Below are 27,390 nucleotides of genomic sequence, written 5' to 3'. Positions count from 1 at the left end.
CCCCACCTATCAGCTCCTCTGATCCTCCCGAGCCAACAGGACACGCTCGGCTGGCCTACTCTTGTCCTCATTGGCTGGTCAAGTTGTCAATCTGCGCTCCTCCCTGACTGAGGGCCTACTGGCTGGACTCTTCACGCTCGAGCGTTAGCCTAGAACGCTACGCCCCCGCGCCGCTCGCCTCCTCGACCGCTGTTGGTTGTGGTCGGAGTCAATCAGGAGCAACCCGTGTTTCTATTGGTGGACTGTCTGGAAAGGGGGTGGAGCCGCTCCTTGGCCGCGGCCGCTCCGCCCGGCTTGAAACCTCGCAGTGCCGGGGAGTTAGAGGTGTTAAAGCCGGAGCAGCGCGGCGGTTGAGCGCTGAGTCTGTGCAAGGAACCGGCCCCGAGGACCAGTCTCTCACCGCAAGCAGCAGGCGCCGCCGCCGCGGCTCGTCCCAGGCTTTGGCCGGACTCAGGTGAGGTGCGGGCGGGGACGAGGAACGCAGCGCTCGCGCTTGGTTCTTCGGGTGGCGCTGGCGGCTTTGAGAGTGGGCTGGGTCGGGCGGGTCTGCTCCGGTGCCTGGCAGCCGCTTGCCTCGCCCGCGGGCTGGGGCCCGGGCAGTGGGTTTGCCCGGCCTGGCAACGGAGCCGTTACCTGCCGCCTCTCCCCGTCGGCCGGAGAGCGGATAGGGGGCATCCGCAAGGGCACGGAGGTCGCCCCCGCCCCGTGCAGGGCACCGCGCTGGCAGCCCCGCTCACAGGGCGAGCCCTGGCCCGGGGCAGCGAAGCACGTGCCCGCGCGCCTGGTGGCGGGGGGTGGCGCTGTGCCGCGGGCGGCCCCTGCCCGGCGGTGGGAGAGGAGTGCCGCTCGCGCGGGGTAATTTTTCTCTTCTGCCCCCCCCCCCCCCCCCGGCCGCCCAGCCAGCGCGAGTAACGGGCGGGCGAAGGGAGCGTTTGGCAGCTGTCAGGGCTCCCGCCTGAGTCACGGGCTGACAGTCCCGCTGCAGACATTGCAATGGGCTTGGCTTCCGCCCTCCGAGCCAGACTTCCTCATTCGCCTCGCTCCGGCTGGTCCCGCCGCGGGGAGGGAGTGACGGGGCAAGATGAAGCTTGCAGCGTGCAAAGGCTTGGAGAGCGCGGTGCTTTCCTGGCCCCTTCCAGCGCACCAGGGGGAAACCCTCCCGCTTTGTCACCCACCTGCCTCCGCGAGGCGTAGAAAGAAACAAGCTCCCCAGCCCTCGAGGGTGAAACGTGTACGTACCCAGTGGGTTTAATCAGGAGTGCTCCTGTCCTGATCTGCCTCGAAGCGCTGTGAAATGAGCCTTGAAGCGGTATCTTGTTCGGCCGAATACGCACTATAGTTTCGTGATAACGAGGTGCAGTGGTCAGGTTAGGGAGGCTGATCACAATGGCTTACTCTTCCAGCCCCGTCCTCCTGCTGAATCACCTTGGTGCTTGTCTGCATTGCTTTCTTCCTGTTTGTGAGTCTTTCTGGCCTTGCCGCACCCAGAGTGGGCTAAGAATCTAGGTTTTTGTGGGAGAGATTGTTTATCAGGTTTCAGAGTAGCAGCCGTGTTAGTCTGTATTCGCAAAAAGAAAAGGAGGGCTTGGGGCACCCTAGAGACTAACTCTCCCCTCTGTCTTTTCCACCAAATGCATCTGATGAAGTGAGCTGTAGCTCACGAAAGCTTATGCTCTAATAAATTTGTTAGTCTCTAAGGTGCCACAAGACTATTTTCTTATTGTTTATCAGGTCTGTCTTATCTAAACTGGTGTGGTAAGTAACGTATGATAGGTTTGAACTTTGAAGCTGAACGGATGTTATCCTAGAAGAAGTCCAAACCAGCAAGCCCTGACGCCCTGCCCTCTTTGTAAAGAAGGTACAGAGTAATTTGCATTGAGGTGTGGCGCTTGAGGAACCATGGTGTTCTAAGATTAAAACACACATCCGTAATTCTTAAAATACAATTTCTTCCCTTACCCATAGGTGTGATGCTGTTTGAGTTACTTTTAAGTTAAAAGTAAAAGCCCTGTAATCAGTTTCTGCCTGTGTAAAGATACTTTCTAACTTAGTCTCCAGGAAACAATGTGACTAAGTTAATTTATCTGTGGCACTCCATTGAAAGCTGCAAACCTTGATGCAGCCTTGTATTGATTCATATGCTCACTTCCTGGAGTTGTGGCATTCAAAATCTTATGCTGAGATGAGATGAGATAAACAGATGTTTCTGCTACGTGGGGTGTTGAGAGAGGTAATATTTGGAGGAAAAGACGCTTAATAAAGTGGGGCTACTTTGGTAATTAAGTACTTTGAAGTTGTGCAGGATAATGCTAACAGTCATAGATAGGCACATGATGCTACTGGGCTGGATATTCTGGCCATGTGAAATTGCCTCTGAAGCTACATCTGTAGTAAACTGTACAGTTTACCTTAAGTCATGGAAGCTTCACATCAAGAGAGGCTAGTTAGTGGCTTGTTTCTCCTGAGCAGCTTGGGTTACTTCAACAGATATGTGTAGACTTTAGGCAGACACTACCAAAAAATAACTTGTCTAAGATTTTCAGTAGTTTTGTTGGAATCAGTGTAGAATCATGAATGGTACCAAATAAATAGCTGTGAAATGTCTGGACCTTTTAAACTGGATATGACTAACAAGGTTGAATTTCTTGTGTAGTGTCCTCTCTCTCAATGTTTAACTTGTCTTGCCAAGAGCTGATATTGTAAGTTTTCAGGAGAAGATAGTGACCTTGTCCTCAGGCTTGCATGGGCATATAGCGTACATCTGTTCCTATATAAATAATAGGATGACACTTGTACTAGGTTTTTTTGCTCATTACTCTTATTCCAGAGGAAACTTTCCAGGCTATTGATACTAGGAGTATGATTCTGCTTACCTCATGTTTGGTTCAAGTTAAACCTTCAGTAAAGTAGTTAGACCCATGTCAATTTGACATCTTTATCCTAGGAGAGGCAGGGTGTGGCTGTTGAGAATGCACAGTTTTTCTCATCCTTTCTAGATGTATTCTGATTGGCTGCCTTAGAATAGGCTAAAGAAAACAAGTTGATGTATTGTCACAACTAAGCCTACATTGTAAAGCAGCTCGTAAATAATGAGAAGGCCAGGAAATGGTTTATCAACTATGTAGCATTAGGGAAGACACTGTACATATACCTTCACTTTGGAGACATCGGTCATCTATGGGTAGGTCCACACTGCAATTAAAAACCCGAGCTGTCATAAATATGAAGGGAAGGGTAAATACGTTTAAATCCCTCCTGGCCAGAGGAAAAACCCTTTCACCTGTAAAGGGTTAAGAAGCTAGGATAACCTCGCTGGCACCTGACCAAAATGACCAATGAGGAGACAAGATACTTTCAAAGCTGGAGGGGGGGAGAAGCAAAGGTTCTCTCTGTCTGTGTGTTGGTTTTTGCCAGGAACAGAAAAGGAATGGAGTCTTGGAACTTAGTAAGTAAGCTAGTTAGATATGCATTAGATTCTGTTTTGTTTAAATGGCTGATAAAATAAGTTGTACTGAATGGAATGTATATTCTTGGTTTTGTCTTTTTGTAACTTAAGGTTTTGCCTAGAGGGATTCTCTTTGTTTTGAATCTGATTACCCTGTAAGGTATTTACCATTCTGATTTTACAGAGGTGATTCTTTTACTTTTTCTTCAATTAAAATTCTTCTTTTAAGAACCTTATTGCTTTTTCATTGTTCTTAAGATCCAAGTGTTTGGGTCTGTGTTCACCTATGCAAATTGAGGATTTTATCAAGCCTTCCCCAGGAAAGGGGGTGTAAGGTTTGGGGAGGATTTTGGGGGGAAAGACATTTCCAAGTGGGCTCTTTCTGTTGGCAGCAATAAAGTCCAAGGGCAAAAGATAAAATAGTTTGTACCTTGGGGAAGGTTTAACAGAAGCTGGTAAAAATAAGCTTAGGGTTTTTTTCATGCAGGTCCTCACATCTGTACCCTAGAGTTCAGAGTGGGGAAGGAACCTTGACATGAGCTCTAGGACCTTGCAAGGTGGGAGGATTCCAGAGCCTGGCTGCAGCCCAGTGTCTGCACTGCACTTAAACAGCCCCTTAGCCCGAATCCTGTGAGCCCATACGCATGAGCCGTGAGTTTTTAATTGCAGTGTAAACCTAGCCCATATGTCCTCCAAGCATTTGTTTTCCTGGTATGAAAAATGCCAGGGGACTGAAGGTCTGGTGTTAAAACTCTGTAGTAAATGGCAACTTAGTACTTCTCTTAAGTTGTAAGTTTTTCTAGTGTTCTCTGCGTAGTCAAGAGGTGCAGGTGTTCAAAGCAGTCAAGCGTACTGATAATGCAAATGCTCCTAGTCTGACTAATGAGGCCTAGTATTAGTACTGTAAAAGGCAATATGAAAGCGCAAAGCATTATTTTATTGGTCTTGCTTTAAAAATGCCATGTTAAATGATGCAATAAACCCTGTTTCATAGGATAATTCTCTTCCAAACTATCTCCATGAAGGTGAGAACATGAATGTGCATGCCTGCATGGCTTGCTGTTTGAAAATGTGTGAGAGAAAGCTGCTACAGTGTCTAAAATATTTCAGACACTGATTGGACACCAGTCTGTGGGAGGTGTCAGTCTCATGACCTTCTCAATATGCTAAATTGCTGGGAGATGAACAGTGTGACTAGTTTCTTCTGAGTTTTGCTACCTCTAACCTTCTAATTAGGCTGGAATGACTTTAAGACTCTTGAGTATGAGTAGCCTTCTGAATCTTTCTCTTACCCAGGATTATGCAACTTTTAGGAATCTGTATGACTTTACCATGGTGAGATCATAAAATGGACCTGCTGGAGGTACAGGAACACTCTTACGGTTAATCTAGGACTTGATTCCTCTTTAAATAAGAATTATGATGCAAAAATCTTTCTATAGTAGGTCTACATTCTTACAAGGCAGCTTCAGGTTGTCTTAGAGAGGCGAGGCTCTCTAATAGCTAAACTTCAAGGTCCAGGAACTGGTGTGAACCTCTTCTGAAAGAAGTCTGAATCCTCGAGACTGAACGTAAAATTGAACATGGTCTTGTTCATTGTAAGTGCAGTGCTTAATCCGAAGGGTACGAGATGGCACTGAGGGTTCTTCCTGACTTCTAATGCGGATATCTTGTTAACCCATTTGCTTGATGTTTATTTGCAATTTAAAGCATATATGCAAACAGCAGCATTGCATAATAAGTGTTAGAGAGAATTTTTCCTTGTGTTCATTTTCAGTAATTCCTGTGGTCTGGGATAAAGCTGTAATAGTATTGCATTGCCTGCAGCAGCATTGTTTTTGCTGGCAATCAATCTAGTTGTGTGCTGGCTTGAGGTGACCTTGCATCCTCAGTTTCTTTTTGGTCTGAGCATCCTGTCCGGTAGGACTAATTCAGTCTTCTGGTGCAAAAGGATGTGGAAACTAACAGCCTATCTTGGAGTGGTATCCAATAACACAAACTGTATGTAATCACCTGCAAATGCAATGTCTACCCTGGACGTTATTACTGATAAGTGTCCTAGTAAATTAGGAGTACATTAACACAAACCTCTAGTTAAACCATAATTAAACATGAGCATAGAGATTCTCTTTCATGCACACTTACCCTTTTAAGTCGCTTGGTGGCTGTTGGAAGTTGTATTGAGTTCCCAAAATGTTGATCTTCTCAACACTGATTCCTGTTGTTATCCAAGAGTACTGCAGTGGCATAGCAACATCTGATCTGATACCAACCCAGATTCCCTCCACAGCATACACCATGTACCTGCTTTCAGTCATTGCCTCTTGAATCTGTTACTGTCCCAGGCAGCATGCTTCTCTTTCCCTGAGCTTCCTAAAGAAGGCCAAAGAGGTAGAGGAGTTTGCAATTTTCCATTAATGAAACTGAACAATTTCATTGCCAGTTACTTTAGAAACTAGTTCTTTTGCTCTTGCATTATGTATTGCTTATGTCAATGTCACTCGTGTGTCTAAGCACAACAAAATTGTAACTATAGAACTCCCTGGCATATGCATCTGAAATAAGAGTTCCTCACATGTGAGGAGTAGCTCTGTATAGTTCAAAAGCTTGTACCTTCCACAAACCGATGTTGGTCCAGTAAAAGATGTTACCTCAGCTACCTTGTCTCTCTCATATCCTGGGACCAACATGGTTACAACAACACTGCATACAGTAGCAGGAAACGCAGGCAAGAGATATGCATTATGTTGGATGAGGAAAGGTGGTATGAGCAGGGTACGCAAAGGCATATTTCATAACTCCTGTGAGATTTGTGTTACTGGAGCTCTGTGCTCAGGATAGAGGTTTCATCTTCCTTCAAAAGAAAACTAGTATCTAGTTAAAATGTACATAAGCAGCTTATTTAGGCACTTTACTAAAGACTAGAATCTAGAGCCAGGTGGATGGGTGACCAGCAACAGTCTGTAACAAATGAATAGTAGTATATGTTGAGAGAAATTTAACAGTTTAGAAACATTTGTCATGATCAAGATCGGCATGAATTCTGTTGCTCATCAAAAGCTACAGTTTTACTGATCAATCTCGGCAAGAAATCCATATGATGTAGGTTAAGACACAGGAACTACAGTTCTCATTTGAATGCATGCAAAGTGGATATTCAGATTTGTAAGGCAGGTTCTATTTTTGATAGAAAAATCTTTGGTATAGGCAAAGCTTACAACTTAGGTTTCTTGTGTTCAGATAGGAACTGCTTTTCTTGTCTGATAGTCAAGATTGCAATTTCCTATTTATTCTTAAGTAAAATGTATTCTTGTAGTTTACTTCTCTTTAATTGGGTTTAGTGATACAACACAATTTAAGATAATATAATAACTTTCTTTAAATGTGCCTTGAGTCTTCACCTGTTTACTTGAGTTTGTGCATCTCTTGACCAACCTGGATGTCTAGGATATGCAGGTGGCTTTACGTTTAGAATACTGGTTCTTTTCCTCTTAAGAGGATGGCTGCTCTTGCGTCTGAGTGGTTTTAGTGGCATACTTGGTGCTGCTCTGAGCAGAAGTGAACTGGAGTCACTGATCTGATATTACAGCAACACTGTAATAGTCATGGTGATGATGATTTAATCTTGCACTCTGAAATGTAACTAAGTTATTTGTTAACCCCCTGCCCCCAAAATGTAGCTGGTAACTGACTATAAATGGTATGGTTTCCCAGGTGATCTTTAAGATGAAATAGTGAGGGCTTTTTGGCTGTAAACTCTGTTGGGCAGGGACTGTCATGCTATGTCTGTAGAATGCCTTGCAAAATGGGGTGCCAAACTGGTTACTGCCTTAGGTGCTATTGCAGTATGAATGTTAATACTAGAACATCATAAGTTTAAACTTTCTATTGTATGCTAAAATGTTCTTTATCTGCTTTATTTTAACTTCCTGACACAAGTCTTGTACAGAAGAATTTGAGCTTGCAGTTTAAGACATTGTATGGCAGGCAACATGAAATGCGCGCGCGCGTGCACGTAATATTGACAATCATGTGTGGTCATGATTCAGCCACCTAAAAGTGGAATTCCCAAATAACTTCATTAAGACTTAATATGTGATTTTTAATAACGTTACATTGATGTATGCAGATATGTAGTGCATTGTAAATATTAAATCAGGAAATGTGTAGTTGTATCAACCATAACTCTGTCAAGTTTCTCTTCTCGCCCCCCTCCCCCCACTTACTGGTAATTGCCATGTAAAATACTTTACATTTTCCTTTATGGACCTCTGATTATGACAATATGGACTATGATTCTTCGATATAAGCCAAAAAGCCAATATCTGAAACTGATATTTTTGACTGTATTGGTAGATATGGTGGTGTGATGTCTCTACTCTGTATTTGTAAGGTAGATGCAGTAATTGTCAGTCTCTTGTTTGTATGGGTACTGGGTAATTGTGTAGACTTTTAGCCTCTCCACCATAAGTGTTGTGGATGGGGTAAGTTTATTGTGGCCCATGTGGGAAGGTTATTACTCTGATTATGAGGAGTGAGAATGCTCTCATACTTTTCTTCCTCCTCTTGTTTTGTTTTTTCTCATCATTGAAACTGTCTGGTATATTATATTTTCCAAATTATTGCCCTTACAGGGAGGGGAACATGAAATTGTATAGGGCGTACATGTTTCCTGTAAGCATGAGTTTGCTACTTCCTGGTGCTTGAGTTGAATCCCTCCCCATGTTGTTGTACTTGGAGACTATTACTTATGAGCAACACTAGCACTTCGGACTAGTAAAAACAAGTTTCCTGCTCTGAGTTTCCAGAGTAAAGGAGACATAAGAGTGGTGACAAAGTAGGGAAAGCACTCAAATATTTATGGTAAGTGCCCTAGAGCAGTGGTTCTCAACTTTTACAAACTATTGTACCCCTTTCAGGGGGTCTGATTTATCTTGTGTACCCCAAGTTTCATCTCACTTAAACTACTTGCTTACAAAATCAGACAAAAATAAAAAAAGGGGCACAGCACACTATTACTGAAAGTGCTTACTTTCTCATTTTCATCATATGATTACAATATTTATATTCCAATCAATTTATTTTATACTTGCATTTAAGTGTGATACTTGTGAGCCTTGTCTGAAGTCAGAGCCCTGGGCGGTGGTGTTGAAGCCTGAGACCTGCCACCACCCAGAGCTGAAACATGAAACTTAGCTTTGCAGGGCCCCCTGTGGCATGGGTCCCTGGGCAATTGCCCTGCTTACCACCACGATACCACATGGACTGCACTTGCGACCCCCCCTCCCAAATTTTTCCATGACCCCCCTAGGGGTTGCAACTCCCATGGTTGAGAAACACTGATCTAGATAAATTGAATACCCCTTGGAAGACCTGCGTACCACCAGGGATATATGCACCCCTGGTTGAGAGCCCCTGCTCTAGAAACATTTAAGAGGAGGTTTTGGGAGGACAGGTTCTAAACCAGTAAAAGATTGAGGCTTATTGTATGCACAACTAGGCTCCTTATTAAAAATGAATACTTCCCTCTTTGGAAGGAGGGAAAAGGTAAAGGTCAGGGCTGGAAGACTAACGAGAAGAAGCAAGTTAGCTTAAGGTCATGGCAGGGGAGAGCTCAGTGTAGCAGAAACAAGTGGAAATAGCAAAGTGTGGGGTGCACACAGGGTTCAACTAGATAAATATGCAGAGGTGGAGCTGTGCAAAGCCTTGCAGGTGTTAGATACGTCTTCAGAGTCTGAGGGCAAGTCTATACTACAAAATTAAGTTGACCTAAATTACATGGACATATAGCCACTGCAGTAACTGAATGGGTTCTACACCTCCACACTACACACCTTGTGTCAGCCTCACCAGGATTTAACTGCCAGTGACAGGCATTGTGGGACTGTTTCTGAAAGGGAGCAACAGTCAATGTAAGCAATGCAGTATCTACACTGACAATGTGTTGACCTAACTACATGAACCTAAGAACTACACCTCTCTTGGAGGTGGAGTTAAGTCGGTGTAGTGGGCGAGTTATGTCAGTGGGAGCTATATTTTAGTGTAGAAGCTTACAGAGCAGTTGGACACTTACATCAGCCTAACTCTGTAGTGTAGACCAGGCCTCAGTATTTATAGGTGGTGAAGTTGTTTTCACTTGGCCCCTGCATACCTGAGCCTCAAGGCTGCTTGATATTTTCTATTAAAGTGTCTTGGCTATTTTCCTGGCCAGAAGGTACTTAATGAGTCCTCTTTGGAGCTCACCTCTGCTTCCAAGGGAAGGTCTCCCAAGCCCTGCCTGAATGAGGAGTGGTATTGAGAATCAAACTTGGATCTTGTAAGCCTTAGCTATACTAGGCTTTTCTGTCCAACATTTCCACAGTCGCTATCAATGGTGGAGCTGAACCATTTGAAACAGAGGTGGGTAACTTTTGGCACAAAGGTCTAGTATATAGACTGTCATAGTGTAGTAGAACCAGCTAGCAAGCTGGCCGTAGTGTTTCTGGTGAGATGTAGACTGTGTCCATTGTAGAAATCACATTTGAACATGGCTGCCAAACAACTTCAAGTTTTCTTTCTATATGGATAGGGAAAAATTAAAATATTTATTTGAAATATTATTGGTATGGATAGTAAAAACAAGTTCTCTGACATGCTGTTGCATTCAATTTCTGTACCTACAGGTCAGGATGATAAGGCTGTACCAATATTTTCCTTGGTAAGACCTTGTGCCCTACAGCTTCACAAAAAGTAGCCAGCCTTATTTTTCTTTACATCTAGTTTGAAGACGGTGATAACTTAATCCCTGCCCCTCCCCTTCCTTCCCCCCCCCCCCCCCCGGTGACAAGCAAATGTGTGTATTTATTATGATGATGTGAGCCGCTGGAGGGTTCTCAGACTTAAAGCATCTGACTAAACTTTTTTGAGCACCCCAAAGAGTCTCATTAGGCCTAATGCAAAGTATTAGAGAAGGGAGAAAAGTGACCTAGAGATAAGGGGCTAAAACTGTCTGAAAGTCCTTACACCCTCTAATGCAGTATTCCTGAGGAATTCTACATGTCTGGTCAAAGTTCTTGCTGTTTGTTCTGACTCTCGAGGCAACAATCCCCCAGCAAAACCATTTGAACAGCAGGGATGGGCTGCAATTTTCTAAACTACTGCTGTCTCTGTAAGTGGGATTACTCTGTCCAGTGGTCATGAAGTATGTGTTCTCCCTCTGGAATGTTTTCCTTGTGGGCATTCTGTCTCTGGGAGAGGGATTTGTCCTTTGCTGAGAAGGCATGTACAGTACATCACTAATAAGAAACAACAGTTGCAGAAAGCATATAATGCATGATAGTGATCTTGGAATATTTATTTCAAGTGAACAGCGTTGGGTGGCAGCCAGCCTAGATTTGCTGGATTTAAGACTGATCTTGAAGTTAAGACAATATGCTGCCCCTGTGAGCAGCAGTTGGTATTTTCAAACACCAGCATGTGCTTTGTAAGCCCTATTTAGCTTTATTGACTCAACTATAAAGTGTAATATGACTTAGTTTGAACAGTGTATTGTGTAGGGTGGGAAATGTGACTGACCATTGCCATCACCCAGATAAGTTGTGGTGGTAGTGTCTTATTATTGTATGACTTGTGTATTTTGGGAATTCCTACTTAAAACCTTTGTCCCAAAGCAACCCTCCTGTGACAAGGACTATTCTAGAGCGAGGAAATACTGCTTCGTGCACTTAGTGCTTGAGATCAAATTAAGAGAATTCTAAATGTGGTCATCCAAAAGCATGTATCCCATATTCACCATTCTGAAAATACCTGCTGGAGACCTTTCAAGGGAACCTGTAAGATACACACTAACTCTTGTCTTTCTATCTCATGATTGACCTTGACAATCGACTAGTTCAGATTTACATATCGGAGAAATTCCTTGTTGCATGGTACAGAGAGAAGGTAGAAAAGTCTCTTTTCTGGACATGACTATTCACTTCCTGAATCCAGTTTGCCATTCACTACCTAAACATTGTATAAAACAGGTAATGCACATATGAAATGAACTAATTTTCCAGCTGGGTAGGAATGGTTCAGTGTCTTGAAGTTGCCATATTTGGACCCAAGAACTTAAAATTTCTCATCAGTGTTTAATTTAACCCTCTCCTCCAGTTAGTCCAACTCCTTTTAACCTGTTGTCACTAAGATTCTTGATACCTCACATTTATTGCCCCATCCTCCTGTACTCTATCCAGCTGAATATGTGATACCAAAATGCCCTTAAAGTTTCTGGATTACTTTTTCTCATGGGCAGAGGGGCACATATTAATTCTGTACCTTGCACTTAATGTACAGTACTACAAATAACATGAAGAACCTCTTAAATTCTAAGGAGGCTGTGTAGTAGAGTCAGGGTGGAATTCCTGCCCCCACCCCCACTGTGCTCTACAGCATTAGACAGTTGACTGAGTGCACTGTGACTTTTGGCTTTGTCTGTAGCATCAGGCTGTATAATCGAGCATATGGATTTGATGGGCTAGTAGTTGGATCCAGAAAATTGTTCTCCTAGGAACAGACATGAAATACTAAACGTAGCTTCTTCAGTGATAACTCAGGTTTCAAGCTACAATCCTATCTACAAACTAGGGTATAACCTTGTTTTTGCTCTTCCCTTGTTCATCTTCCCACTCACTTAGCCATCGGGTCCTCTTTGCCTGTAGTAATCAGTCCTAAGGATCTGAGGCCAAACAGTTCCTTAGCAAGTACTCCTTTTCTTTTTTGCGAATACAGACTAACACAGCTGCTACTCTGAAACCTGTTAGCAAATTCAGAGGAACATTCACAATGAATAGTAGATGCTGCAGTCTTGCAAGAAAGTGCTTTCAGTTCATAGTCACATGATGCATTTTAACACTCTCACCACTTGCTTAACCTACATACTGCACTTTCCAGTTTGGCATCATCTGCTATATAATTAGATCTCTTAAATATGGTTATCTTTTAGGGGTTGGTTTTGACAAACTGTGCTCAGATGTCTGGGGATGGAGAAATAGTTCTATCAGCAGAACTGAGGCAAGAACAGACTGCTCGGATCATATATTTGAATGGGACTCCTATCATGTCTATTGATGAATGTTTCACATCAGCCAGGCTATTTAAAGTCAGATTCTTTAAAGATTCTACATTAGCAGAGTATCCAAGTTCTCCCATTGGGAAGAGATTTTTAGCTGTGGTTGAATTGTATCTTCATCAGCCAGTAAAACTAGTTCTCTAATGACAGTCTTGTCATGCCAACAAGACATGGAGTTTGCCCTTCTTGATGGAAGGTCCTAAGCTGATGTATTTAGTGGGTTGTAACTACAGAGTAGTTTGTAGACCAATTCAACTAAGAACTGATGACTTGCATTTGTGAACTTTGTTCAAATATATGAACAACTTAAAAATGTGAATTGCATACACAAAGTGAGTCTGTTCAGACAGTTTTCAGAGTAGCAGCCGTGTTAGTCTGTATTCGCAAAAAGAAAAGGAGTACTTGTGGCACCTTAGAGACTAACAAATTTATTAGAGCAGCTCTAATAAATTTTAGTCTCTAAGGTGCCACAAGTACTCCTTTTCTTTTTGTTCAGACAGTGACATTTGCCTAAAACAAGCTAATCTTCGTTTTCCCCTCTTTCTAATCTTGTCTCTACAATGCTGGCATAAAGGTCACTAAACACACCTATCAGGATAATTTTCCATTAAATTTTCTGATTCATCTAGTAAGACGCTATTAAATTTATCAAAAGGTAAGCTTCCAGACAAATCATTCCTGCATGTACAAAGGGAAGTACAAGCTCGAATCATGAGCATGTACATTGATCTGTTAAGTGAGCTTTTTTAGACACTACACTACTTCTGTCTAGGTATTCTATGGCCCCATATCAGCACACCTCGCAAACATGAATGAAGTTATCCTGATAAGGCTCTAAAGTAGGAAAGTAGTATTCCCATTTTACAGATAAAGAGCTGATGTACATGTGACCTTCCTAAGGCCACGCAGGAGATCTGTGACAAATCCAGGAACTGGTCCCAGTCCAAGACTTGCACTACAAGACCAACCTCTTACCCTTTATTTGCTATTCTCCAATAAGAGAGGAGACAAATCTGCCTCACCATGGTAAATACTTTCCCTAGAAATGTTGTTTTAGCACCTATGGGACTGGTCTGGGAATCTCCAGTTAGTGAAAGCTTTGGAAGACTCAGACCAGAAGTCTCCTGGTTTAATACTAGCTGTTTAACCAGCACTCCAAGTACTATAGTAAATCTGATGCAAAACTCCTGTTAGTGCTTTGATTATTTTCAGTCTAACTTTACTTCTGCTTTTACCTAGGTAGTTTAGTGTAGTCCAAGTCCATCTTGGTGAGCAATAGCTCAATCCCAAAAATAACAATTCTGTGGCTGCTGACAAAGTAAACACTGGGGGAGTGGGGGTAATGCAAATAGTTCCGGAAGATTAAATTACAAACAGATAATGCTGGCTTCTTTGAAAGATCTCAAAACAGTTCTTAGCTCTGAAACTTAGAGGCAATGGCTTTCAGCAAGGGGGTAACTTTTAGATCTTTTTCAGGTTGGCCAAGGTGAATTTCAATTTGTAGAATTGCTTTATTGGTACCTGATAGTCCTACTGGAGTAAAGGACTGTGGGGAAGAGAACCTCCTTAACTCTCAAACCCTAAAGCTGGAAATCCATGGGAAGACTAAACCTATGGCAACACTACAGAGCTTACTGCATCACTGTAGCACCACTAGTGCAGATGCACTAAGCCAGTGGGGGAGAGCTCTCCGGTCAACTTAATTACTACAGCCCCTGTGGGTAGCAGTAGCTCTCCTGCCAAGCGCTGGTGTGGACAACATTGTTAGGTCAGTGCAACTTACTTTGCTCCAGGGGTGGCTTGTTCACACCCCAAGCCATGTAAGTTGTACCATGGTAAGTGGTAATGTATACAGAGCCTAAAGTAAACTTCAGTATGTGTGATTCCCATGTAGACCCAAGTGTTTAAGAGACAAATGCATGTTTCCTCCTAGTTCCTAAGGGGGACAGATAGTGTCTTAATTAAAAAGCAATGATTGGTTCAGTCAGCTCAGAACAGGGTGACCAGATGTCCCGATTTTATAGGGACAGTCCTGATTATGGGTTCTTTTTCTTATATAGGCTACTATTACGCCCTGCCCCGTCCCGATTTTTCACATTTGCTGTCTGGTTACCCTAGCTCAAAAGAATCTGGAAGGAAGTACATAAATACAGGGTTCTCATACTTTTGTTTCATAGTGTGGACTACCCTCCTTTCTTGTGGGCATCTCCCCTCCCTTCATGACCGTGGAGACCACTTCTCCGCTTGAAATTGCACCACATCCTTGTGGTGGTCACACAACTACTTACATGGAAAATAATGTGTTTGTAACTTTCAGTGTGATTTGACACCTGGATAAAAGAAAGCAAACACTTGACTAACCAGCTCTCCAGACTACTATGGACCACTGTTTGGGAACTGCTGTGTTAATAGATCTGTACCATTTCTGAAAACACTAGGAAGGAGGATTTTTAAACTCCAAAAAAAAAAAAAAAAAATCTTGATCATGACACTTTGTTGTCTATAGGCTGTATTGCAACAAACAGCACAATAATCCCCTCATCTGAACTATCGCCCAATATACATGTATAGGTGTCCATGCCTCACACAATCATGTTTGCTCAGTAATTTGTTTTGGGTGTAGACAAGCCACTTGCAGAGCAACACTACTAGATGGTGTCTTTCCCACAACCATTAATTGTTTGGCTTTTAAACCTGACTGCCTGTGACACTCTCTCTAATTACCAGATCAGCTTCTGTTGCAAAGAGGATTCAGAATGTGGAAATCAGCCTATAGTCACAGCAGAATGTTGTGATAGCCATGCTCATGAATATATAAAGTTTCATATCTTTCATATTCAGCCATGTATAGGATTTCTTAGTATTGAAGTTCATTGGGTACTTGTACATAGCTAGCTTCAATAATTGCATCCCTTTCTGAACTAGGATCTTCTGCTCTTGTCAGTCTTGCAGACACTTGGGTAATTCTGAATTTTTTTGGCCCATGGCCTCACCACTGCGAAGAGCTTGGGAGCTTAAGGCTCCCAAGGAATAACACTAGCCCAGGAGACCTCTGCATTATCACAGGCTATGTCTACACTACAGCAGGAATTGATGCTCTGAGATCAATCCACTGACTGTCAATTTAGCAGGACTATTGACCTGCCAAATCGACAGAAGATTGCTCTCCAGTCGACCCTTATACCTTATACTCTTCCCGTAGAGGGTAGAGTATAAGTCGACCCCCTGCAGTGTAGACCCCATGGTAACTCAACCTAAGGTACGTCAACTCCAACTACATTATTCACATAGCTGGAGTTGCATTGCGTAGGTCGATTTACCGCGGTAGTGTAGACATAGCCACAGAGGTCCCAGGTGCAGGAGGTATTGTGGTGCTCGTCCGAAGCAGGTTGGAGCAGTGAAGGATTGGATTGGGGGCAGTAGGTGATGTGACTCAGGCAGTCCTCTGTTTAGGCAATTCCCTCCTACTGTGAGCCCCATAGTTGTGGTAGGAAGCACAAGGTAGGGCAGTGCTAAGGGTTGCCCTGGAATCAGAGGTGTAAACTACCTCCTCTTAATCCTGGCACTAGTGTTAGCACCAGCACAGGAATGGATTTGCTCCTAGTTTGGCCATCAGATTAATTTCTGTATTGTGTGAGTAATATGGCTATTCCAGGAGGCCTAATTTTTCTACATGCCCCTTCTGCACAATGCACAATTTGGAATGACTGATGGAGGCAGAAGTGTATTGTACATACTGAAGCCATGGGCTAGGAGGGCTAGTTATCAAATGGTATTGTATACTCTAACCATCTCTCGCTACTGAAGAGTGTTACTTATCTTACTTACTTATCTTACTGTGTGTGAGATGGAGGAGGAGAAACCCTGAAATAAGGATTTTGATTCCTTAATGTGGCTATCTTCTTCATTGGTTGTGAAAGGGTCCATACCTGGGTGAGGTGTCTTTTGACCTGTAGTCCTATTTCCAAGCCAAAAGGTGTTCATCTCTACCTCCAAAATGTGCGGCAGAAAAATCTCCAGACTGTACCAAATGTATGTTCTGAGTGAAAAGGGATTCAGGAATATGTATTTTAGGCTGAATGTAGAGCTCTTCAGATAGTTTAATTATGTTCAGTTTTATCATTTCCTGAGGAATCCTAATTTAGCTGAAGTACTCAGCCTCTGGTGTCCTGCTTGATTATAGCCAAAAAAGGCAACTGGTTAAATTCTTGGGAGTTGCATTTGCAGGAAGCTGTGTAATAGAGGTTAGAATACATCTGTTGCCTTGCCAAACCTGATATGATCATGAACACAATGAACGTTTTAGTTCCTTTTTTCTCTCTTTAACCCTTTGGCTGGCCTACAGTCTAGCAAATATGCAAGGCCACCTGAGATTTGCAAGATCTCATGCTGAATCACCATCCCATTCTTAAAAGATCCTGGACTTCCTTTCCCCTTTCTGTGTATTTGCTCAGGCCAGATGTCCTGGAGAGTGGTATAGTTCTAGAATGGAATGACAGCTTGCTCTCATTTTAGTGGTGGCCTCATTTACAGGTGTACGCTGTCCAAGCACTGTAGGATTACTTTGCTCCTGCTGTTGTCTAGCCAACAGTGGATGTAATGGGATGTCTCCTTGGTGCCCCTACTGCAGGTTGTACCTGTCTTGCTGCAGAAATGCACCTAAAATACTATCAAATCACAAGGGCCCTGCTTGTGTCTACTTAGTCTTCTAGACTCAAGTGTGTTCTTAAAACAAGCTTGTTTAATTCCTTGCATTCATGGTCTAAGATGTAGATTTTTAAATCAGAGTTCAAGTGATATTGCTATATGTGGACTACTTGATCCTTATTGATGGCTACAAAACTTGCAGAGCAGGAACAAGTACAGCATTCAGTACAAAGCAAGAGTACAGTTATCCATTTGATAAAAGGAATTTCCCTGCATGCGCGCACATTGCTGGATTGGGCCTCAGTGCTGATCTGTACTATAGCTGGCATTTTTCCAGATGTCTCTTGCTGTTATATGTGCCTAATGCTGGGATGCTAGGCTTTAAGATGATCCCAATGCATGTTGGGGCCAGATTGCTTCTGCCGTGAAGCTCTTATTCCTGTTGTCTCTTTGGGAAACTCTGCTGTGCCAGAATGCTGCCTAGTTGGCTTTGCAAGCTTTGTTTATATACTTGAAGAGGAACTGTTGTAACAGTATTTGACAGCCTCCTATTGCATGCACAGACCATCCTGCCTCTTCTCCTTTTTGTCTTCTCTTTTCTGGCTAACTGAAAATTCTGACAGTTGCACAAAATCTGAATGAGTTAAGTGACTGACAAGTTGGTGAGCACCGATTCTAAGGGGTAAGGCTTTTGGTGTTTTTGTGAAGTGTCTGACTTGCTTTGATTTAATGAGCCCTGGTGCATGAAGTGCACTAGAATCTTGATTCACCAACCAAACGGTGCCTTTCATAAATCCCATTTTAGGAACCAGAAGCCTCTTGGCGGAAGCATTTCTGAGTTTTGATGAAAGATTAAATCCAAATTGCTTTGTTTTATACACACTCCTAGAAATCCCCAACGTTCTCCCTGATGCAATGTCAGTGATCTCTCCATCACTAGGCCTCAGTTATGTCACTGCTATAAAAACATGATGATGATCTTTAAACAAGGTAGTGACCATAATATTTCTTAACCCAGAAAGGTTCTGTACCCTGATAACCAACATCTTCAACAGTAGTTTCCTGTAAGGATGACCTACAGAGCACAAATAAACAGAGTTAAGCCCAGATTTGTGTTGGGTATGTACCATAATCTGGTTATGGGGAGTACTTGATGTATTCTTAATCCATCTTTTAAATTCTCTTCTTAAAATGTATCTTGGGACATTTAGGGATATCTTCAGGGAATAAAGGGTAACTGACAGCTCAACCCAGGCAATCCATGGCATTTGTAAATGCTGAAGTACATCAAATATCACATTTTCAGTGAACCAGGAAATACCCGAAAAACTTCAAAATGGAGGGGGAGTGAGGAGAGAGCTAAAAAGTTTGGTTAAAACTATTCTGCAGTGAATTGTCAACAGCCTAGATAGTGGTGATATTAGTCAAGAAATCTGATCTTAACTACAATGCGAAACAAGTAGTTATCTAGGTATTTTAGTAAGTTACTATAGGGATTGTTGCTTCCAAATTGTCTAACATGTTTACAAGTTTAATTTCAGTTTCCCTGGCAAAAAACAAGTTAATAGAAAATACATATTTTCCAAATGCTAAATACTTACAATGTTTCAGCAGTCTGTTCTTTTCCTCTCATTTTAGGAAAAGAAACCCTGTGTAATTCCAGCAAACCACCTGTAATTACTGAAATAAACTTAAGGTGGGGGAGGCCCTGATAGCCAGGGACCTAAGCCAGCATAGAGTCCATTAGCCTCTAAGAGTTCATAATGCTGCTTAAATTCTAAAAACTTGACTTCTTTTTTTGTTCTGGCAGGTCCCTTATTATAAATCACCATGGCTCAAAAAGACGTTGATAAGTACCTTTACGTGGACAAAAACCTCATCAACAACCCCCTGGCTCAGGCTGACTGGGCAGCCAAGAAACTGGTGTGGGTTCCATCGGAGAAGAATGGGTTTGAGGCGGCCAGTCTGAAGGAGGAAGTGGGAGATGAGGCCATTGTGGAGCTGGCAGAAAATGGAAAGAAAGTGAGAATAAACAAAGATGACATCCAGAAGATGAATCCACCCAAATTCTCTAAAGTGGAAGATATGGCAGAGCTGACCTGCCTGAATGAGGCTTCTGTGCTGCACAACTTGAAGGAGAGATACTACTCAGGGCTCATCTATGTAAGTAACAATCTTCTGTATTGGGGGGAAAGACTTTTATGAAGATTCCATGTAAACTTGCTGCAACCAACTTCTCCCAAACATACATAGTTAACCTTACACTGCCCCATATGAAACTCTTATGTGACACTGCTGCTTCTTTAGCCCCACAATTCTCCCCGGGTAGAATGGATTTCAGGGAATGCTGTGGTGAAATGGTTGGACTTTGGCATTTGAGTGTCGTTGTTTGGAGTATGTTTTGAATATCATTAACTTTTGTTTTTGGCTAGAAAAAGACTTTGGAAAGCAGTAAACAGGAAGGCTGATTAAAACAGTACTAAATAATAACAAAACCCCATTTTGGATGGATACCTAACATCTGGCTGGCTTTTTCCCACATCTGGAACCTCAATGGAAGGGAATGCTAATGCCAAGCTGGCTCTAAACTCCCTCTGAGTTTCAGGTTTTTAGCACATGTGCCCTCTCCAGTAACAAACATCCTGTACCCCAGAACAGTGTCTTTCTGTGGATGAAATGAGAGATGGCTATCTGAACTGCCAGGTTCTATTCTCTTCCCTCTCTCACCAAAATTTACAAGAGCAGCATAATCCTTTTATTGGGTTGTTGCCATGGAAATGACAGCGATGCCTGTAGATGAGTCATGCACAATCATAAGAAATAAGGTACAAGAGCCAGGCTCACTGTTTACATGTGCCCAAAGGGGGCATGCTAGAGGATAAGGATTTGGAATCTGCATTGGTTCTGTAGTTTCTGTTCAGATGTCACTGTTAATGTGACTTGTATCAAACTGCACACAAGTCTATTTCTTAAGTCCATGTTTAAAGCAGAGGCTGTCAAGGGCCACAGGATGAACTAGGCTCAGTGGTAATGTGCTCTTTAATTCACTGGCTGATTACCTCTGGAGAAATTTTGTTCCTATTTTGTTTGGTTCTAGCCTAGTCCTTATTTGACAATACAGAATGATAGCAGAATGGTCAGAGCTGGAATAACAGGAGATATTATTAGGAAGTCCTGATGTTCAGTTTCTCTAGGCAATGTGAAGTAGATTCTTTAGTGTGTTATGTCTGCTGCCCAATGACTTATTGAGGATGCTAATGTTACTGTAGTTCTAAAGAAAATCTAGATTACTGTTTTTTTTTCTGAACACTAGTAACATTCATACCTCTTGTGTATCTTGTCTGATCTCTCCAAATGTCAGAGCATGTTTCTAACAATACATCTCCCATAGTCTCTCTCAGATACCTGCTACTTAATCACTCAAAGAGGCCTAGTCCTCTTCCTCACCACTTCTGTGGCAAGACAAAAATGGTCTCTGTAGCCATTAGCAGAGATAAGCAATCTAATCTAGGGCAGCAAATGGCGCATCTTCATTCCCACCTGTACCTCTGTAAGAACTCCTCCTTTGAACTGCCAGCTTCGAGGTTAATGGTTTTCAACCTGTGGTCCTCGGACCCCAGGGCAACCGTAGACCGTCTCGGATTTCCACAGGAGTCCGCACCTCCATTTGAAATTGTTTAGGGATCAGCAAATTGAGAGTCTGAAAACCACTGTTCTAGGTAATACGATCCTAACCTAGAGTCTTTGGTTCCCTTCTGGCTGATGCTGTGGCCACTTCAGAGGTACAGGGGGACATAGGCAGCTGCTACAGAATACCATTTTTGGAGTGGGGGTTCTTCAAGGTATAGAACTGGTGTAAAAGCTCCATGCCAGCCTTCTCCCTGCCTGATGTCAGGGGGCATGATGAGGAGGTGTTGGCTGGAGCTCAGTACATTTTGTTGTTCTAGGTTGCTGAATAGCTGATTGGTAGCTGTATGTAACCACAGCTGCCTCGACCTCCCCAGGCTGTGACTTCTGAGCCGTGCAGCTCAGAATCAAAGCAGTACTTGTGCCTTGTACTGTTGAGAAATGGGTATATTTTCCCTTCCTAATAAAGCTATTAAATTTTAAAATAAAATGTAAATGGATCGTATGTATCCTAGATAATATTTCCCTCCTAAATTAAATTAACAAGTCTTAAAACTAGTGGTAGGTAGTCAAGTTAAGTGAGTTAAATATTTCACTTGCCTTGCAATAGGCTGCCATTTCACAGGTGTTGAGATGTCCCCTCAGTGATGCATTGGACAGGTGGTCACATGATCCATAGGCGTAACAAATTGAAATATAACCAGTTTCACAAAGGGTATTTGTAGAAGTGAGATTTTTCCTCTTAAACCTAACTAGTAATGCGTTATGCAAGAGCGAAACTTGGTCCTACCAATCCATCCAAAAACATGAGTCTGCCCATTAGTGAAGTGAGCTGATCAGATTGGCCAGCAGCTCTCCCCAGTGAGTCAGGAGATTAAGGTGAAGAGCTAAAATCCTTCCACTGGACAGCAGCTGGGCACTAATCTTGACAGGAAGAGAGCAAACACAAACTATCTCTGGCATAAAGATCTCTGGAAAGGTCATAAACACAACACAGTGTTCTTGGCTTCTGCCTCTTCCTGTGGGTGGGGGCTCTGTTTCTGAGAAGTTGTAGGGGGGAAGGGGTGTTTCCCCTATCCTTCCTCTGAAGGGGGATGGGAAAGCTTGAAACTAGGTTTACAGTGGAGACTCTGAGGCTGTGTCCACATTGCCACTTTCAGCACTAAAACTTTAGTTGTTCAGGGGTGTGAAAACACCCCCCCCACCCCCACCGACAAAAGTTTGTGCTGAAAAGAGCCAATATAGACAACTCTTTAACACTGGGAGCCGTGCTCCTGGCGATAAAGCTTCCACCCCTCGTTTGGTGTTTTTTTTATTGCCGGGGGAGCTCTCCCCTGGCAATAAAGCGTGACTACGCTGCTCTGTCACAGCACTGCTGCAGTCCTGCTGGGACGTGGGCAGTGTAGATATACCCTAAAATATTTGTTCAGGGAGTGGCAGACCTTTCAGGAACTTGGAAACAGCAAATCAATGTCAGACTGAAGAGATTTGTTTCTACAGTGATGATTGGTTTTAGATGACTTTGCTGATGGTTGTGATTATCAGCTTTCATTCTCTGAAGTGAGTTTGACTTTAACCCTTCCTGTACTAAGCATGTTCTCTGGCTCATCTTGGTAACTCACTGCTCACCTTAAGTGTGCGTCCTGGGTCCAGAGCAGAATGTAAATCCAGAACCTTACAAGTATCCAGTCCAGCAACCACATCAGCAGAGCCTAGACCCTGGGAAAAACTTTTTTCCTGCCTAAACTGTTGTCTCCTGAGTCAAACATGCTTACACTATCTCTGCAAGGCTGACAGGAGTAGATTAACTGCTAAAGAGTAAACCCGATTGTAGTCTGCCCTTTGCATCAATCAAAACACCAGTGAGGTTTAAGTCCAGAACTATAATATTGGGTAGTGATGTCTGAAGCAAAGCAGAGCTGCAGTGGAGACAACTTGTTAGGTGTCATGTTTGTGCATTAGCCTTTAATCTCTGGAAACTTGGGTTCAGTTCCTAGACTGGGGCACAAATGAAAATTTAAATTGACATTCCCAAAGAGACTAAGATGACTTTTGAACTCCTTGGTAAGGCTGGCAGACTCAGTGGAGTAGCAAAGTGAGTGAGATAACTGTGAGGCTGCAGATTAGGAGGGATGTGCATTGGTAGAGCTGTGTAATAAGTATCTCTTCCTTGAGCCTCAAATACTTAAAGGGATAAAATTAACTATTGCCTTGGAGAATTACTGCTCTGCATCTCTCCTCTGTTTTTTCCACCAAATGCATCCGATGAAGTGAGCTGTAGCTCACGAAAGCTTATGCTCTAATAAATTTGTTAGTCTCTAAGGTGCCACAAGTACTCCTTTTCTTTTTGCTCTGCAAAAGACTGCCCTTAGGTGGGTCTCTCTCCTCCCCCCGCCCCCAATCCCAATTGGTAGTGGTGATGGAAGGAGGAGACGACAAGCTTCTCTTTGCTGCATGGCTTCACTGGTCTGATGGCATTCATGTTCTTTTTGTTGCTAACTGCTGGTCTCCCTGTGCTGCAGACTGCTCCCATCCAGCTTCAGACCTCCAGGCTATTCCTGGAATATGGGCAGTCCTGCTTCACCAGCTTACACTCCTCCATAGGAAGCTGTACTAATACAGGCACAAGCAGACTCTAAATCCATAGCTGAATCTTTCAGCCTTACTTGCTGCCACTTCACTTTTTTTGTTTACCCCTTCCCGCAACAAAACAAAACAAACTATTAAATTGCTGCCTCCCTAACTTATTAGTACCTCTTCCAAACAGTCTGGAAAGTTTGTCTCCAGAAGTATGTTTCCTTATTGGGGGAGACTAACAGGCATATTCTCTTCTAATCTATTTCTGTTTACAATAGCTATATAGTGACTATAAGCAACAGTGCATATTCACAAGAAAAGCAGCAGCATAGTTTACAATATAACATCTCTTTGAACTCCAGAAAAACTGTGAAAGTTCCAGTTAGACTATAACTTGTCCCTTAACAGCATGGTGGCTTGCTGCATCAGCCACACCTGGTATTAGGGGAAAAGAAAAGGTGTGCCGGGGGCATTCTGTGGGCAGGTGTAGTGGAACAGAGCTTCACTGCATCTGATCCACCATTGGTGTAAGGTATGCAACAGACCTTACACCATTGGAGGAAAGTAGAGCATAATGGGGCCTATTATCTTCCACTTGCATCTGGGAGCCATGCCAGCTCTCTAGTTTCTATGTCCAAACAATATATTGGACATTGCAGAGAATCAGGGCCAATGTCTGCTGGTATTACTGTAGCAGAGCAACCCACTTGGCTAAGTCAGCTCACTAAAATGTACCTTTTAACATTGAACTACTAACCCATCAGATAGCTAAATTTAACTAACTCCTTTGGTAGGATCCCATCTTGGAGAGATGCTTCAATAATATTGGGGTCTTCTCTTTTGGAAACTATTCTTTAGAGTGTGCAATATGTCTAGTGTCCTCCAATGCAAGACTAATTCTGAAACCACCTCCATACACACAAGAAAACTTGGTTGGCATACTTTCCTTGGGTGCAGGGCAGGGTGTCTAATTGGCACACAGACTTCCATTATAGCCATGTGAAAATGGATGTGGATGCCCACTGATGGGGTATGGGATTAAAATTGCATGCCTGAACATCTTTGTCCTGAATCTGACACACAAGTAGGGCTAATTTATTAAAAATGAAAGCAACATCCAGAAAATCAGGGTTATGACCATAAACTGTGTAACGGATGCTATCTCCACCCTTCTAATTGCCAGTTGTCTAATCTTCACTGTGATCTATCTGAAGAGGCTAAATCTGATCAAATGCCTCTTGTGCTTAGAGTAAAGGACTCTTTACTACACCAAAACAGTTTTCTTTGAGAAAGTGGGGGAAGTGTAAGATGTAGAATGTGCCATGTGCACTCTATTCTTGTAGCATTTCAGAGAGGATGAGAGAGTGGCCTTATGAAGCAAACGCATGCCAACAAAATCTATACGCTCTTTGAGCGACTACAAACCTCAGGAGCAAAGTTTGGATTCTTAAAATATCTAAGAATACATTCTTCATTCTGTCCAAAATGCTCTTTCCAATTAAAAAGTGCATTCTGAGACGTGGGTACTAACAAACCTGTAATACTGTCTCTCTTCCTCTTGTCTTGGCACCTGTCTTTCTCAGGTCTCTTAAAATTGCAGCAAAAGTGTCTGGACATTTGTCTTGCCTCAGAACTCTGCAGGATTAAAGCCAGTTGAAACTAAATTCCAAAATTTGGGTTTGGTGTGATGGATGCTAGTGATGGTGGCAAGTATTCCCTTATTGTTAAAATGGGAGACTCCAAAACAGTTTTACATGTTGATCAAGTCCAAACTACGTTGGACTTGTGATTCTCTTGTTTTAAAGGCCCAGACAAGCTTGTGGCTTGTATGTGAATGAACTAAAGTGATGCCTCAAAATATTTCCTCTCAGAAACCAATTTTGGCTCGACTTCTGAATCAGCCTTGTTTTGAACAAAGGGATCAGGAGGAAATATCGGCTGTCCACCAAATAATCCAAAGATTACTGGGCACTCCTTCAGCGATTTAGTATGGAGGGCCTCTCCCCATCTCCTACCCCTTCCCTTTCTCCTATCTAGAGAAGTGTACTGCCTGTCAATTTTTTACAGCAACTTTAATGGGGGAAACCGCTGAAAGTAAATCCTTGGTGACTCCTGTACTGGGAATTCTTTTGGAAACGAGCAACTTTGTAGGATCCTAACCAAACAGTGGCCATAGATTCTAAAGCCAGAAAGGACCATTGTGATGGTCTAGTCTGACCTCTTGTATAATACAGGCCATAGAACATCCCCAAAATTCCTAGAACAGATCTTTTTTTAAAAAAATAATTAAAAAAAAAATCTAATCTTGATTTAAAATTGTCAATGATAGAGAATTTACCATGAGCCTGGGTAAATTGTTCCAGTGGTTAATTACTCAATGTTAAAAATGTATGCCTTCTTTCCAGCTGAACATCAGTTTGATAGAATGACTTCTGTACTTCACCCTTCTTGGCAAAGGATAGCTCTACTTAAGAACTGGTGTATTTGAACAGGGGGACCATATGCATGTTAATAGGTGTCCTGTGATATATTCAGAAAAATGCATACCTCCCTGCCCATGGTGCTTAATGCAACACATTACTACTTGTCCCTACTTCAGCTTAAAGATGCTTGTTCCCTTGTGTAGCTTATCACGGGGATCTCAGTTATACTCTGGACAAATATAGTAAGCAGGCTTTACAAATATGAGCTAGTGCACAATAAAATGTGCTCCGAAGCTTCTGGGAGAAGTTTTCTACAGTCAAGTGTAGACTTGGTTTAAACTTCAGATCTCTGAAAGCCAGGGAAACTAGTTTTGATGGCCCCTGTAGTTAACTGGAATGAGCTAGCCAGTATAGATCAGTTGCTGCACAATAGCATCCTGATAGCATGGAGTACCTAGTAGGGTAGCTTGAAGGAGGCAGTGTGCCATACTGGTAAACTTGGTGTGAGCTGTTGCCCAGTTTCTAGTATTGACTTGTGCCTGCCTATGTCTCTTCACTGCCCCAGTAGAACCTCTCAAAGGGGCTTAAAAGAACAAAGATATTTGTCTTACTCTAACTACTATTAACTGATGTCTTTTCTCTGCAGACCTACTCAGGCCTTTTCTGTGTGGTTATAAATCCCTACAAGAACCTGCCCATATATTCCGAGGAGATTGTGGAGATGTACAAAGGCAAAAAGAGGCATGAGATGCCTCCTCACATATACGCAATCACAGACACTGCCTACAGGAGTATGATGCAAGGTGAGTGCTAACTATGGGACAGTGACTTTTTTTAGTGAGATCTTGAAGTCAAAATGATATTCAAGACCTAGTGGGAGGACTTACTGGAAAAGACAGCAAAGCTTTCTGAGGATGTGTTGTGTAGAGGAGTCACTAGGCAGTGCAACTTCCTGTCCCCCTTCTTAGAAGGGTGTGTGTGTGTGTACGCTTATAATAAAACCATTGAAATTCACAGAGGACAAATCTAGAGCTGTTTTTGGTGCTGGGAGCAGTGTGTGGTCTGAAACTTTGATGTAGAGTGCTGATCAACACTGAGCTTTCACGCAATGAAAAACCAATCAAGTTCTATCCTGTCAAGGAGGATAAATACTTATTTGCTAGTACTACACAATGTATTGGCTTTTCATAAATTTAAAAAAATACATTGACCAGAATAGTTTCCTGATTATACTTAGCAGAATGCATACATAGTGTTATCAGATATAAAGAATTTAATGCAAAACCAGATGTGGTTTATGGGTTCCTGATAAACTGCCAGTGGATTTCTCGGTGTCACTTGGGGATCCTTTATGTAAAGCTCTGAAGATCCTGTATGCATCCCACCTCTCAGTAAGGCGATCTCCTTTTAGAGAATCAAAGCTTGCAGTTGGGGAATCCTGTGGAATGCCCAGATGTATATAGAGTTAGCTCTATTCTGTCTCTTCCTGTCTTGGTATCTGGATTATGCAAGCAGAAGTAGCAAAGCTACAAGAAATGCCTAAGGCAGATGGCGGACAGTCTGAAATAATGACACTTTGGGAT

At 42.7% G+C, this 27,390-nt stretch overlaps 1 protein-coding gene across 1 annotated transcript in view; it reads left to right on the top strand.

The window, feature by feature from the left end:
- The first annotated feature begins 266 nt into the window (after window positions 1–266).
- Window positions 267–27,390, top strand: part of MYH9 (myosin heavy chain 9) — a 92,757-nt gene continuing 65,633 nt past the window's right edge. The window contains 3 exon segments of the mRNA XM_038386686.2: window positions 267–454; window positions 18,991–19,343; window positions 26,454–26,610. Coding sequence (XP_038242614.2) covers window positions 19,011–19,343; window positions 26,454–26,610 — 490 coding nt within the window. The 5' untranslated portion in view covers window positions 267–454; window positions 18,991–19,010.

This window comes from Dermochelys coriacea, chromosome 1, assembly GCF_009764565.3.
Source record: "Dermochelys coriacea isolate rDerCor1 chromosome 1, rDerCor1.pri.v4, whole genome shotgun sequence".
Taxonomy (NCBI): Eukaryota; Metazoa; Chordata; order Testudines; family Dermochelyidae; genus Dermochelys; species Dermochelys coriacea.
Note: the sequence above shows the minus strand (reverse complement) of the source record. Positions and strands in the feature narration are given on the sequence as shown.